Raw genomic sequence first — 14,933 nt, 5'->3', positions numbered from 1 at the left:
AGGAAGCAGAAAACAAGCTTGCTCCCTCCTCCCTGTGGCTTCCTCTCACATATTTATACATGGCTATCATATCTCCTCTCAGCCTTCTCTTCTTCAGGCTAAACATGCCCAGTTCCCTAAGCCGCTCCTCATAGGGCTTGTTCTCCAGACCCTTGATCATTTTAGTCGCCCTCCTCTGGACACTTTCCAGCTTGTCAACATCTCTCTTGAATTGTGGTGCCCAGAATTGGACACAATATTCCAGATGTGGTCTAACCAAAGCAGAATAGAGGGGTAGCATTACTTCCTTAGATCTAGACACTATGCTTCTATTGATGCAGGCCAAAATCCCATTGGCTTTTTTTGCCGCCACATCACATTGTTGGCTCATGTTTAACTTGTTGTCCACGAGGACTCCAAGATCTTTTTCACACGTACTGCTCTCGAGCCAGGCGTCCCCCATTCTGTATCTTTGCATTTCATTTTTTCTGCCAAAGTGGAGTATCTTGCATTTGTCACTGTTGAACTTCATTTTGTTAGTTTTGGCCCATCTCTCTAATCTGTCAAGATCGTTTTGAATTCTGCTCCTGTCCTCTGGACTATTGGCTATCCCTCCCAATTTGGTGTCGTCTGCAAACTTGATGATCCTGCCTTCTAGCCCTTCATCTAAGTCATTAATAAAGATGTTGAACAGGACCGGGCCCAGGACGGAACCCTGCGGCACTCCACTTGTCACTGCTTTCCAAGATGAAGAGGAAGCATTAGTGAGCACTCTCTGTGTTCGTCCACTTAACCAATTACAGATCCACCTCACCGTAGTTTTGCCTAGCCCACATTGGACTAGTTTCCTTGCCAGAAGGTCATGGGGGACCTTGTCGAAGGCCTTACTGAAATCCAGGTACGCTACATCCACGGCATTCCCCGCATCTACCCAGCTTGTAGCTCTATCGAAGAAAGAGATCAGATTAGTCTGGCATGACTTGTTTTTGATAAATCCATGTTGACTATTAGCGATGACTGCATTTGTTTCTAAGTGTTTGCAGACCACTTCCTTAACAATCTTTTCCAGAATCTTGCCCGGTATCGACGTGAGGCTGACCGGACGGTAGTTGTTTGGGTCGTCCTTTTTTCCCTTCTTGAAGATTGGGACCACATTGGCCCTCCTCCAATCTGCTGGAACTTCTCCCGTTCTCCAAGAACTCTCAAAGATGGTTGCCAATGGTTCCGAAATGACTTCCGCTAGTTCCTTCAGTACTCTGGGGTGTAGTTGATCTGGCCCTGGGGACTTGAACTCATTAAGAGCGGCCAGGTATTCCTGGACGACTTCTTTCCCAATTTGGGGTTGGATGTCCTCCAATCCCTCATCCACTCCATCTTGCTGAGGTTGAAGACTCTCTTTTTGTGAGAAGACCGAGGCAAAGAAGGCATTAAGTAGTTCTGCCTTTTCCCTATCCCCTGTCAGCATTGCCCCATCTTCTCCTCGAAGAGGTCCTATCGCCTCCTTGTTTTTCCTTTTTCTACTGACATAAGAATAGAAGCCCTTTTTATTGTTTTTAATGTCCCTGGCAAGTCTGAGCTCGTTTTTTGCTTTAGCCTTGCGGACCTTTTCCCTACAGGTGTTGGCTATTTGTTTGAATTCTTCTTTGGTGATTTCTCCCTTTTTCTACTTCTTGTGCATGTCTCTTTTGTGTCTCAGCACAGTTAGAAGTTCTTTGGACATCCATTCTGGCTTCTTTGCACTTGTCCTATTTTTTCTCTTTGTTGGCACGGTTTGCAATTGCGCCTTGAGTATTTCACTCTTGAGAAATTCCCATCCATCCGTAGCTCCCTTGTCTTTTAGTATCTGTGTCCACGGAATGCTGCTCAGCGTTTCCTTCATTTTTTGGAAATCAGCTCTCCTAAAGTCCAAAATGCGGGTTTGACTTGTCTTAGTTTCGGCCTTCCTTTGTACCTCAAATTGCAGGAGCACATGGTCACTTGCCCCTAAGGATCCTACCACTTCGACCGCATCGATCAGGTCCTCCGCATTTGTTAGGATGAGATCAAGAGTAGCCAATCCCCTTGTTGCCTCTTCTACCTTCTGGACCATGAAATTGTCTGCAAGGCAAGCGAGGAATTTGTTGGACCTTGTACTCTTGGCCGAGTTTGTTTTCCAGCAAATATCGGGATAGTTGAAATCGCCCATGACTACTACATCTCTTTTCTGTGCCTGTTTGGTCAACTGTTGGCAGAAGACTTCATCACGATCTTCCTCCTGGCTTGGGGGTCTGTAGTAGACGCCTACAACGACATCTTTTTGAGTCCCAGTTCCCTTGATTCTTATCCAGATGATTTCAAGCTGGTTTCCCAGATTGCTGTCAGATTGCTGTCAAGGCTCAAAATGCAGGGGAGGGGCCAGGGTGAGACATGAGGGACATAAACTGTCAGTTGGAATTTTGTTGTGTTCCCTAATGCATGCTTTTGAATTAAAGCCTTCCAACTTTGTTTGTGAGGTAATTTCTACTTCAAAAAGCTACAGATCCGGACAAGTTCAAGGCTCAAAATGCAGGGGAGGGGCCAGGGTGAGACGTGAGGGACATAAACTGTCAATTGGAATTTTGTTGCGTTCGCTAATGCATGCTTTTGAATTAAAGCCTTCCAACTTTGTTTGTGAGGTAATTTCTACTTCCAAAAGCTACAGATCTGGACAAGTTCAAGGCTCAAAATGCAGGGGAGGGGCCAGGGTGAGACGTGAGGGACATAAACTGTCAGTTGGAATTTTGTTGTATTCCCTAATGCATGCTTTTGAATTAAAGCCTTCCAACTTTGTTTGTGAGGCAATTTCTACTTCAAAAAGCTACAGATCTGGACAAGTTCAAGGCTCAAAGCCATTACACCAGGAGGCCACAAGATACCTTTATTTCGTTATAATCTGTAAAATAGAAGAAACGTAGCAAATTTCTAAATATGTGCCAAACATAGTATATACGGCTTAGACGAAGAAATTCATGCGGATGCCACATCCTATCGGCACCAACGGGGCCACAAGTCCAGTACGTAAGCCGAACCTGTCAAAAGAAGACCCAAAGTGTCTTGAATCATAGAATCATAGAGTTGGAAGAGACCTCATGGGCCATCCAGTCCAACCCCATTCTGCCAAGAAGCAGGAAAATTGCATTCAAAGCACCCTTGACAGATGGCCATCCAGCTTCTGTTTAAAACAGTGTTTCTCAACCGTCCTAATGCCGTGACCCCTTAATCCAGTTCCTCATGTTGTGGTGACCCCCTACCATAACATTATTTTTGTTGCTACTTCCTAACTGTAATTTTGCTACTGTTATGAATCGTCATGTAAATATCTGATTTGCAGGATGTATGTTCATTCACTGGACCAAATTTGGCAGACATGAGAGATATACCCAAATTTGAATACTGGTGGGGTGGGGAAGGGGACTGAGTTTGTCATTTGGGAGTTGTAGTTGCTGGGATTTATAGTTCACCTACAAACAAAGAGCATTATGAACTCTACCAATGATGGAATTGAACCAAACTTGGCAAACAGAACACCCATAAACAACAAAAAATACTGGGTTTGGTTGGTAGTGACCTTGAGTTTTGGAGTTGTAGTTCACCTACATCCAGAGAGCACTGTGGACTCAAACATTGATGGATCTGGACCAAACTTGGCATGGATACTCAATATTTCCAAATGTGGACACTGGTGGAGTTTGGGGAAAATAGACCTTGACATTTGGGAATTATAGTTCACCTACAATCAAAGAGTATTCTGAATCCCACCAATGATAGAATTTAGCCAAACTTCCCACAGAGAACCCCCACGACTAACAGAAAATACTGTGTTTTCTGATGGTCTTTGGTGACCCCTCTGACACCTCCTCGTGACCCCCAGGTTGAGAAACGCCGGTTTAAAAGCTTCCAAAGAAGGAGCCTCCACCACACTCCGGGGCAGAGAGTTCCACTGCTGAACAGCTCTCACAGTCAATTGTAAGACTAGGCAGGAAGGGATCCATGCAACACTTAGAGCAGCTTCCTGTCCACGTGTGTTTTCTTCAGTGTGTGAAGAGTCTGGTGCCTCTTGAGGTGTGGTTTCTGGCTGAAGCTCATCCCACACTCCAGGCACTTGTAGGGCTTCTCTCCCCTGTGGTTCATTTCGTGCCCTATGAGGCTCCTCTTTTGAGCAAAAGCTCTTCCGCACTCCAGGCACTTAAATGGCTTCTCTCCCGTGTGGATTTTCTCGTGCCTGGTGAGGTCTGTTTTCTGATGGAAGCATTTCCCGCACTCCTGGCAGGTGTAGGACTTCTCTTCCCGATGGAAAATCTGGTGTCTCTTGAGGTTGGCTTTGTAGCCAAAGCCCTTCCCGCACTCCGGGCACTTGTAAGGCCTGTCTCCTCTGTGGTTCATTTCGTGCCCAATCAGGTTCCTCTTTTCGGCAAAGCCTTTCCCACACAAGAGGCACTTGAATGGCTTGTCCACCATGTGTATTCTTCTGTGTCTAGTGAGGTTTCCACTATAATGGAAGACTTTCCCGCACTCCAGGCATTTATACGGCTCCTCCACTATATCGGAGGTGTCAAAGTTTGTAAGGTGTAGACTGTATCCAAAGCTATCTCCCAATTGCTGGTATTTAGGTGGCCCTGTCTCGGTGTGGCTTGTGGCATCGCCGTTCAGGTACGATTCCTGGTGGAAAAAGTCTTCCTCGTAGAAGAGGCAGTTCTCAATCTCCCTCGTTTGATCTGTGATCTCTTGGACCGTGATTTCCCAGGGATCGGAGAGCCATTGGCTCCTTCCATTGAGGTCTGCTTCCGCTATCACGCTTTGCTCTTCCTCCTCGTCGCATCTCAGCGTTTGCAGCCACACTGTACACAGCTCGCCTCCGTTTTCACTCTCCTCTCCATCACCAGCTTGAAAGAAGAAAGAAAAAGCAGAAAGCAGGCATGGAATCAGTCAATTGGCACAAAAGGTGTAAGTGAGAGAATGTGAAAAACAGGGGAGACAACAATGCCAAGATAGAATCATAGAATCATAGAGTTGGAAGAGACCTCATGGGCCATCCAGTCCAACCCCCTGCCAAGAAGCAGGAATATTGCATCCAAAGCACCCCTGACAGATGGCCATCCAGCCTCTGTTTAAAAGCCTCCAAAGAAGGAGCCTCCACCACACTCCGGGGCAGAGAGTTCCACTGCTGAACGGCTCTCACAGTCAGGAAGTTCTTCCTAATGTTCAGATGGAATCTCCTCTCTTGTAGTCTGAAGATGATACAAGTTTGAAGCTTGTGCACCAGCTGCACCCGTAATAGTCTCTCCACCCGTATAGACTACTGCAACGCTCTCTGAAAACTGTCCAAAAGCTTCAACTGGTCCAACGGACAGCAGCCAGATTGGAGCATACAGCCCCCTTGTTGCGCCAGCTCCACTGGCTGCCAGTTCGCTACTGGGCACAATTCAAAGTGTTGGTTCTAACCTATAAAGCCCTAAACGGTTCTGGCCCAACTTACCTGTCTGAATGTATCTCCCCTTACGAACCACCTAGGACCTTGAGACTGTCCGGAGAGGCTCTGCTCTCAGCCCTGCCTTCTTCACAGGTATGTTTGGCGGGGATGAGTGACAGGACCTTTTCAGCAGTGGCTCCCTGGCTATGGAACGCCCTCCCAAGAGATATTAGATCTGCTCCCTCCCTTTTAACGTTTCAGAAGAAACTCAAAACGTGGCTGTTTGAGCAAGCGTTCACAAACACGGAGTAACGGATGCAAACAACTGACATAGGAACGGATAACTGACGACAATGCTTGACAATAAGGAGACGCCAATGATGTTGTTTTTATTGCTGTTGTGATTTATGTAATTTCAATTGATTTTAAATTGTATTATGATACTATGTATACTGTTTTGTTGGAAACCACCTTGAGTCGCCGATAGGCTGAGAAAGGCAGTATATAAATACAGTACCATATTTATTTATTTATTTATTTACCATATTTACCATATTTATGTATGTATGTATGTATGTATGTATGTATTTACAGCATTTATACTCCGCCCTTCTCACCCCGCAGGGGACTCAGGGCAGATTACAGTGTACACATATATGGCAAACATTCAATGCCAATTTTTGACATACAAACATATAGACATACACAGAGGCTATTTAACTTATACCGTCCCTCTCAACCCGAAGGCGACTCGAGGCGGTTTACAGTCGGCAGTCAATGCCCCCAAGAACATAAATATAGTTAAAAACAATTATGTATAACATAAACCATATTAAAAACAACAACAATAATAATAATATAAATCTTTATTTCTACCCCGCCACCATCTCCCCGATGGGGACTCGGAATGGCTTACACGGGGCCAAGCCCGAACAACATAATACAGCAATAAAATCAAAACATAAGCAACAAACAGCAACACCATCATCAAAGTAACAATTAAAAAGGGAAAAAATCATAAAATAAACATTCTAGTAAACACAATCACGGTAATGAAGACAATGGGCGGGCCACATATTCAGGATAAAAAGAGTAACAAACTATAATGGGATAAAATAGGAGCAGGAAGTTTATAGGGAACACACAGAGTTGTGGGGCTGAACATCCTATTTGGAGGGCAATACAACAATAAAAACCATAATACACAAGTCCTCAGAGAAAAATTATATTTTCGTCACATTGTCCAATCGTTTTGGTGGGCAAAGAGTGGTCCTTTGGATGTTTCTGGATTATGGTTCACCAAAACCCTAGCTGTTTATGGTTCACCAAAACCCTAGTGGATCTCAATTAGTCTGTTATACTGTGTCTGCAAATGCCTGCTCAAACAGCCAGGTTTTTACTCTCTTTCGAAATGTTAGGAGGGAGGGGGCCGATCTAATATCCCTAGGGAGGGCGCTCCATAGCCGAGGGGCCACCGCTGAGAAGGCCCTGTCTCTCGTTCCCACCAATCGCATCTGCAAAGGAGGTGGGACCAAGAGCAGGGCCTGTCCAGATATTTCTACCCCACCTAGATGGTTCATAGGGTTGTGTTCAGACAGGTAAACTGGGCCGGAACCGTTTAGGGCAAGGGTCCTCAAATTAAGGCCTGAGAGCCGGATACAGCCCTCGAAGGTCATTTACTCGGCCCTTGCTCAGGGCTTACTGTTTACCTAAGCGGTTGTTCAGTCTAACAACTGAAGACAATTGCCTTGCATAATTGCACTTGGTTGTATACCACTTGAGAAGATTCTACTCAAACAGGGTTTGGGCTCTTCTCTGAAACATCATGCTTTTCCAAAAGGTTATGATCTCCAAATGATTTTGAATGCCATTTTCTAAAATCCAAAGCCCTTACCAAAGCTCCTTTTCTGCAACCACCTTTGAGGAACCAAGCATAAAGTGCCTCTGTGAAGACCAGCTTTTCAGAAATAGCGCCCACAAGAGAATAGTTTCTTCCCTATCCAGGTCAGAAACCAGAAGTGCTGGACACGGGTGACCCATGACCCTGAACTACACCGCAAGACTGCAGAATGTGTGGCCATCCCTAACTGATATTTCCTGACCAAGAGGGTGAGGGATCCTTACCAAGAGAGGCCACCATCTTATAGTTCTCCTCCATGATCTCCCAGTGCAGGGTCCGTTGATCTGGATCCAGGAGAGCCCACTCCTCCTCACTGAAATGGACAGACACATCCTCAAATGTCACCTGAAAAGAGAGATTTTGGACGCACAGATCAATAATGCTTCTTCCATTGCGAAGCGAAATCCTATATGCACCCCTTCCAACACAATAAAAGGACCTCTAGATTAGTCCACAGCAAATAAGATCACTTTTCTGGCTTTTTTATTAGATCACCCATTGGACATTTCCCAAGTATTTAGGATTGTGTGATGTATTGGCAAATAATGCATGCAGATCCGAGTAGGGTGGCCTTTTGCAGCTGACATATGGTAATTTTGTCAACGCTGATTGTTTTTAAGTGCAAGCCAAGATCTTTAGGCACTGCACCCATTATTATTATTATTATTATTATTATTATTATTATTATTATTGTGCTGGCACGGCAGTGCCAGGAGATTTGATTCATTTTCTTGCACTGCTTGTTTGCATGAATCTATTTAAGCCATGCATTTTGCAATAAGGTAGCTTCCCTCAGGTTGCAATCATAGGGCCAGCAACCTGGCAATCATCGTTAGAGTTTTTAGACCCACCCCTTTTCCCAGGGTTTTGGAGGGAAGGGGGGGGGTTGTTCAGTCTCACAGTTTGAAGCCTAAAAGCAGGACGTGTGGGATTCTCTTTCCCACCTGCACAAAAGCTTTACTTCTCACAGCTCTGCTGGGGGAAAAAGGAAAGGATCCACAGCTCTGCTGGGGGAGTAAAGGAATAGTTCCACAGCTTTTGCTGGGGGAATACAGCCAGCCTTTGCTGGGGCAACAGGACAGTTCCTACAGCCTTCATGGAATAAAACTAAAGGACAACTTTCAGCTTGGCAGATCTACAGCAACCATTGTCTGGTAAGGGACCACTCGGGCTATCCATAACACAGCTTGGAGCCGGGAGTAGGGGCCTCACGCCAGCAAGGTAAAAAAAGATTGCCCAGGGAGGGGTCAGAAGATTTCCCTAAGGAAGAAAGGAACAGTTTACCAACAGTTGCCTGCCCTTGATAGCAGATTGAGGAAGCTACTGGTTTTCCAAGGTTATAAAGCATTTAATTCATTTGTTTGAAGATTTAAGCCCAAATACAGAACTTTGTTGAACTCAATAGCACTTTGTGTTGGGAAATCTAAGGGGCCCTTCAGCTGAGGCACCCCGGCGTCCCGTTGGGCATACAGAAGGCACGTTATGTAAACAGACATTATTTCAGGCCCAGCGTGCGACAGCACAATTATTATTATTATTATTACTATTATTATTATTATTATTATTATTATTATTATTATTATTATTGGAAGATGAAGGCTGAGACTTCACAACCTCTGAAGATGCCTGCCATAGCTGCAGGCAAAACGTCAGGAGATAATGCTTCTGGAACATGGCCACACAACAACCCACCATGCTGAGATTTGCTATAAGGAAACTTGGCCAGGAGAAGAAAACAAACAAACCAAGCTTTCAACCCACATGACGTGCTCATGGAGAATTCAACAAATCGAGATCTCCAGTTCATTTCGACTTCCATCTTTTTACCTGAAACTGTTGTGGTGATGCCATTTCTCCTGCGACACAAAGAGATAAGCTATCTTGCTCTCCCAGCATTGAATCAACGCCTGTGAAATGCCACAAAAATAATGTTAGGAAGTTTAACCACTTTCTATTTGGCTACCAGTATTAAAAAAACTCAAAAATTACAACAGCAAAACAACAGAGGGGAAACAAACAGGCACATAAAATCACTCTCAACAAAAGATTTCCCCCAGGCGCTTCCAAGCCATTGAATGCTAATCAAAGTGATCAGCTGAAACATCCACAGCTAGCCCCAGCAGACAAAAGTCCTTTGTCTCACCCTGGTCATTCCACAGATATATAAACCCCCTTTTTCCTACTTCCAACAGACCTCACTACCTCTGAGGATGCTTGCCATAGATGCAGGCGAAATGTCAGGAGAAAAATTGCCTCCAGAACATGGCCATATAGCCCGGAAAAACCTACAACAACCCACTTTCTATTTCATCCAGAAGAAATTACCTCACAAACAAAGTTGGAAGGCCGTAATTCAAAAGCATGCATTAGGGAACGCAACAAAATTCCAACTGACAGTTTATTTCCCTCATGCTTCACCCCGGCCCCTCTCCTGCATTGGTCCCATTTCCATGACAACCCTCTCCCAGATTTCAAATATACACAGGACCGGTCTAAGGCATGGCCTAATTTCCTAGCTTCACACAAAACCAGTAAATAAGGTCATGACATGGAGGGCCCAAGTTGGTCCATGCCTGCTATAGATGCATATTGGTGAGGACATGACAGCAGATCTTATATTTGATGGATCCTTGAGAACTAAAGGTTTTTTCTTACCATTGCCCTCCAGTTGGATCCACCTGGAAGGGCACCTCTGACTGGTGTCCAGTGGGACCTTCTGGGCCTGAAGGACATCACTCTCCTGCTGCTTCTGCTGCTGCTTCTCCTCCTGGCTCAGAAGGAAGCCTTCAGCCAAAGCCACCGCCTGGGAACTGGTCTCCGGCCCACATTCCCGGACCCAGCTCTCCATCTCTGGAGGAAGGACGGCCAGGAACTGCTCCAGGAGGACCAGGTCCACCATCTGGGCTTTGGTGTGCTTCTCTGGCTTCAGCCACTGGCAGCAGAGTTTGTGGAGCTGGCTGCACAACTCTCGGGGCCCGTCGGCCTCCTGGAAGTGGAACCACCGCAAGCGCTGGGACTGAAGGTCTTCTCCGAGGACCATCTCATCTAGGGTGTCTTCCCTTGGTTTCCCCCAGAATTCAGCACTTCTTCTGCCCCATGTCTTGTTTGCCTCCTCCATCTTCGATCGGGACTCCATATCCTTTTCCACCTGGGCTGAAGGCCGTCTTCCTCTCATTTTAAGTCACGAAGCAAAGGCTACACAACAACAAGGAGATCAAACCCAGGTGAGCTGACAAGATCTCTAAATCATGAACGATCTCTACATTTTGGTGGCTTTGTTTACTCTTAAACCCTTAATGAAGCAAGGTGATGGGAAGTCACTCGCCTTCGTTTTCGTTTCCCTTCGCCTTCGACCCTTCTTGCTTTGGTATGGTCCTGCTACTGTTCCTTCTACACTGCCATATAATCCAGATTATCAAAGCAGATCGTCCACATTATCTGCTTTGAATTGGATTATGTGAGTCTACACTGCCATAAAGTCCAGTACAAAGCAGACAATCTTTGAAACATCTACAGTGTGAGAGTTGGTAAATGTAAATAAACAGAAGCAATACCACAGTTTTTGAACCAAGATATACCCTGCAGTGTAATAAAGTGTAACTCGGGATTGTGTAACTGGTAACAGTATCTTTGTTGTTGTTCATTCGTTCAGTCGTCTCCGACTCTTCGTGACCTCATGGACCAGCCCACGCCAGAGCTCCCTGTCGGCCGTCACCACCCCCAGCTCCTTCAAAGTCAGTCCAATCACTTCAAGGATGCCATCCACCTTGCCCTTGGTCGGCCCCTCTTCCTTTTGCCTTCCACTTTCCCCAGCATAATTGTCTTCTCTAGAGTTTGCTGTCTCCTCATGATGTGGCCAAAGTACTTCAACTTTGTCTCTAGTATCTTTACTTCAGTTCAAAAGATCAAACAGGGCAACAATATGTACAGCATGTATAAATATGTGAGAGGAAGCCACAGGGAGGAGGGAGCAAGCTTGTTTTCTGCTTCTCTGAAGACTAGGATGCAATGGAAGAATGGCTTCAAACTACAAGAAAGGAGATTCCATCTGAACACTAGGAAGAACTTCCTGACTGTGAGAGCTGTTCAGCAGTGGAACTCTCTGCCCCGGAGTGTGGTGGAGGCTCCTTCTTTGGAAGCTTTTAAACAGAGGCTGGATGGCCATCTGTCAGGGGTGATTTGAATGCAATATTCCTGCTTCTTGGCAGAGGGTTGGACTGGATGGCCCATGAGGTCTCTTCCAACTCTTTGATTCTATGATTCTAGCAGTCTCTCTGAATTCACACAGAGAACAGAGGGAATGAACAGTACTTTTAAACAGTCTTTAAATTATGCTTCATGCCTTAGAAATGATCAGGCTTCAGAGAGTTGACAGCCATTTCCTTCCTGGCTGTTTCCAGTCAGCGCTCTCTTCACTCTCCAAAGTGAAAGTGGCAGTTAAAACCATTTGTCTCAGCAGCAAGTCAGAGACAGCAGCCAATCAGAACTCTGGCCCCTAGCATGCTCAGCCAATCAGCTGCCAGCTCGTGTCTTTCCAGTCAACTCACCACATCATTGCGTCTCTTTTTTTAAATCCTGACATACAGGACCCAAAAAATATAAACTAGGAGTGAAAATAGTCTTCCCTCAGTGGGGATAATTTTTTTTGTCATGTCAGGAGCGACTTGAGAAACTGCAAGTTGCTTCTGGTGTGAGAGAATTGGCCGTCTGCAAGGATGTTGACTAGGGGACGCCCGGATGTTTTATCATCCTTGTGGTAGGCTTCTCTCATGTCCCTGCATCAGAAGCTGGAGCTGATAGAGGGAGCTCATGTGCACTCTCCCTGGATTCGAACCAGTCTTCAGTCCTGCATAATTGGCCGTCTGCAAGGATGTTGCCTCGGGGATGCCCGGATGTTTTATCATCCTTGTGGGAGGCTTCTCTCATGTTCCCGCATCAGGAGCTGGAGCTGATAGAGGGAGCTCATCCGCGCTCTCCCCGGATTCTAACCTGCCACCTGTTGGTCTTCAGTCCTGCCACTGCACCACTGGTTTTAACTGCTACTTTCACTTTGGAGAGTGAAGAGAGTGCTGCCTGGAAATAGCCAGGAGATATTATATTGGATTATTTTGAAAGGAGGAATCAGGGGAGTCTCGTTTGTGTGATGCGTGGGTATATTTTGAGACCTGATCTGGTTCAATGTTGGGATTTGACAGCGCCCAGTCTCTATTGGAACTGAGAATCTCACCTGAGCTGATAGAGGGAGCTCATCCGCGCTCTCCCCAGATTCGAACTTGCGACCTGTCGGTCTTCAGTCCTGCTGGCACTGGGGTTTAACCCACTGCGCCACCGGTTTTAACTACCAATTTCACTTTGGAGAGTGAAGAGAGTGCTGCCTGGAAATAGCCAGGAGATATTAGATTTGATTATTTTGAAAGGAGGAATCAGGGGAGTCTCGTTTGTGTGATGCGTGGGTGTATTTTGAGACCTGATCCGGTTCAATGTTGGGATTTGACAGGTCCAGAGCCCAGTCTCTATTGGAACTGAGAATCTCACCTGAGCTGATAGAGGGAGCTCATCTGCGCTCTCCCCGGATTCTAACCTGCCACCTGTTGGTCTTCAGTCCTGCTGGCACTGGGGTATAACCCACTGTGCCACCGGTTTAACTGCCACTTTCACTTTGGAGAGTGAAGAGAGTGCTGCCTGGAAATAGCCAGGAGATATTAGACTGGATTATTTTGAAAGGAGGAATCAGGGGAGTCTCGTTTGTGTGATGCGTGGGTATATTTTGAGACCTGATCTGGTTCAATGTTGGGATTTGACAGGTCCAGAGCCCAGTCTCTATTGGAACTGAGAATCTCACCTGAGCTGATAGAGGGAGCTCATCCGCGCTCTCCCCGGATTCTAACCTGCCACCTGTTGGTCTTCAGTCCTGCCGGCACTGGGGTTTAACCCACTGCACCACTGGTTTTAACTGCCACTTTCACTTTGGAGAGTGAAGAGAGCGCTGCCTGGAAATAGCCAGGAGATATTATATCGGATTATTTTGAAAGGAGGAATCACGGGAGTCTCGTTTGTGTGATGCGTGGGTGTATTTTGAGACCTGATCTGGTTCAATGTTGGGATTTGACAGGTCCAGAGCCCAGTCTCTATTGGAACTGAGAATCTCACCTGGACCCCTTCTCCTCTGCCCTATATCCCAGGATCTGATCCCAAGTTATCTGTTCTGAACTGGATTATAGGAGTCTACACAGCCAGATAATCTGGGATATAAGGCAGTGTAGACCCGGCCCAGGTTATCTTTGGTTGGTTCATGTATTCCAGGCAGCACTCTCTTCACTCTCCAAAGTGTAAGTGGTAGTTAAACCCGGTGGCACAGTGACCTTCTAGGAAGGCTGTAGATATAAAGTGGGGAGAAAGGGAGCCACAGATGGAGGAAAGATCAGAGATATATCTCTGTACATACATCCTATTTGCAGAAGCTATACTGAGCCTCCCAAATGCTGCAGTCTATACAAACATGAATGCCCCATGGCTGCATTCAAGATCTTCCTGACAGTGAGAGCCTTGCAACAGTGACATATACTGCTTGTAAACAGACACTGGATGGCCATCTGTTGGGGGTGCTTTGATTGTGTCCCTGCATGGAAGAAGGGGGTTAGACTAGATGTCCCTTGTGGCCTGTTCCAACTGCTTTTAATCATGCCAGGCTTCCTACTACTCTAACCCATTCCAGTCCCTCTTCCTTCTCTGCAAAGCATTTCCTCTCTCCCTCCCTGCCTCCAAGAGGAATGAATGGGCAAGAAGGGTGGAATCTCCCTTTCCCCTTCAAACCCCCCTCTCAGTCATAAATGGTTCGCCCCCAGTAAGCCCACCAGGAGGAGGACTCACCCATTTGCTGCTAAGAGAGAGGGGGGAATAGGAAGGAAGCCAGGCTTGGCTTTCCCAGCTCTCCAGTCCTTTGTTGTTGCAGCGTCTCTTCCGGGCTGCTTCTGTTGTGGTGGGCGGGGCCTCTCCCTTGCAAAACACGCCCCTTTCCACGCCCACCCCTCCTCCCCCCTCCCTCCCTGGAAATTTAACTCTTTGGGTTCTTTAAGTATCAGAGTTGGAAGAGACAACAAGGGCCAACATCTAGCCCAAACCTCTTCTTGCATATAGGAAAACACGATCAAAACACTCCTGACAGATGGCCTCTCTTTTTTTCTTTTTTGCAGAATTTTTAATTGCTAAATTTGTTATGTTGTTTATTTGATTGCAATTTGTATTTTTGTTGTTCAGGCTTGGCCCCATGTAAGCGGCTCCGAGTCCCCGTTGGGAGAGATGATGGCGGGGTATAAATAAAGTTTTATTATTATTATTATTATTACAAGTCAGGAAATAACTCCAAGGCTACTCAGTGCTAATCAAACTTGCTAATTGCAACATTCACACTTGCCTCAAACAGACGAGATCTGGCCACAGTGGTCCACGCTCTTGTTACGTCCCGAATAGATTACTGCAACGCGTTCTACGTGGAGTTGCCTTTGAAGACTGTTTGGAAACTCCAACTAGAATCATAGAATCCGAGACGGGCCGGGGTGAGGTGTGAGGGAAATAAACTGTCAGTTGGAACTTTGTTGCATTCCCTAATGCATGCTTTTGAATTAA

At 46.1% G+C, this 14,933-nt stretch overlaps 1 protein-coding gene across 1 annotated transcript; it reads right to left on the bottom strand.

The window, feature by feature from the left end:
• Positions 1 to 2,845: 2,845 nt before the first annotated feature.
• LOC132765328 (zinc finger and SCAN domain-containing protein 30-like) lies at positions 2,846 to 14,288 on the bottom strand. The gene is made up of 5 exons (XM_067465355.1): positions 14,178 to 14,288; positions 9,963 to 10,502; positions 9,135 to 9,214; positions 7,532 to 7,652; positions 2,846 to 4,880 (listed from the first exon to the last, which is right to left on the bottom strand). The coding sequence occupies exons 2-5, from the start codon at positions 10,480 to 10,482 to the stop codon at positions 3,997 to 3,999; spliced, it is 1,605 nt and encodes a 534-aa protein (XP_067321456.1). The 5' UTR covers positions 10,483 to 10,502; positions 14,178 to 14,288; the 3' UTR covers positions 2,846 to 3,996.
• Between the last annotated feature and the right edge of the window lie 645 nt (positions 14,289 to 14,933).

The sequence above is a fragment of the Anolis sagrei genome, chromosome 2 (genome assembly GCF_037176765.1).
Source record: "Anolis sagrei isolate rAnoSag1 chromosome 2, rAnoSag1.mat, whole genome shotgun sequence".
Lineage (NCBI taxonomy): Eukaryota > Metazoa > Chordata > Lepidosauria > Squamata > Dactyloidae > Anolis > Anolis sagrei.
This window is presented reverse-complemented; position numbering and strand designations above follow the sequence as displayed.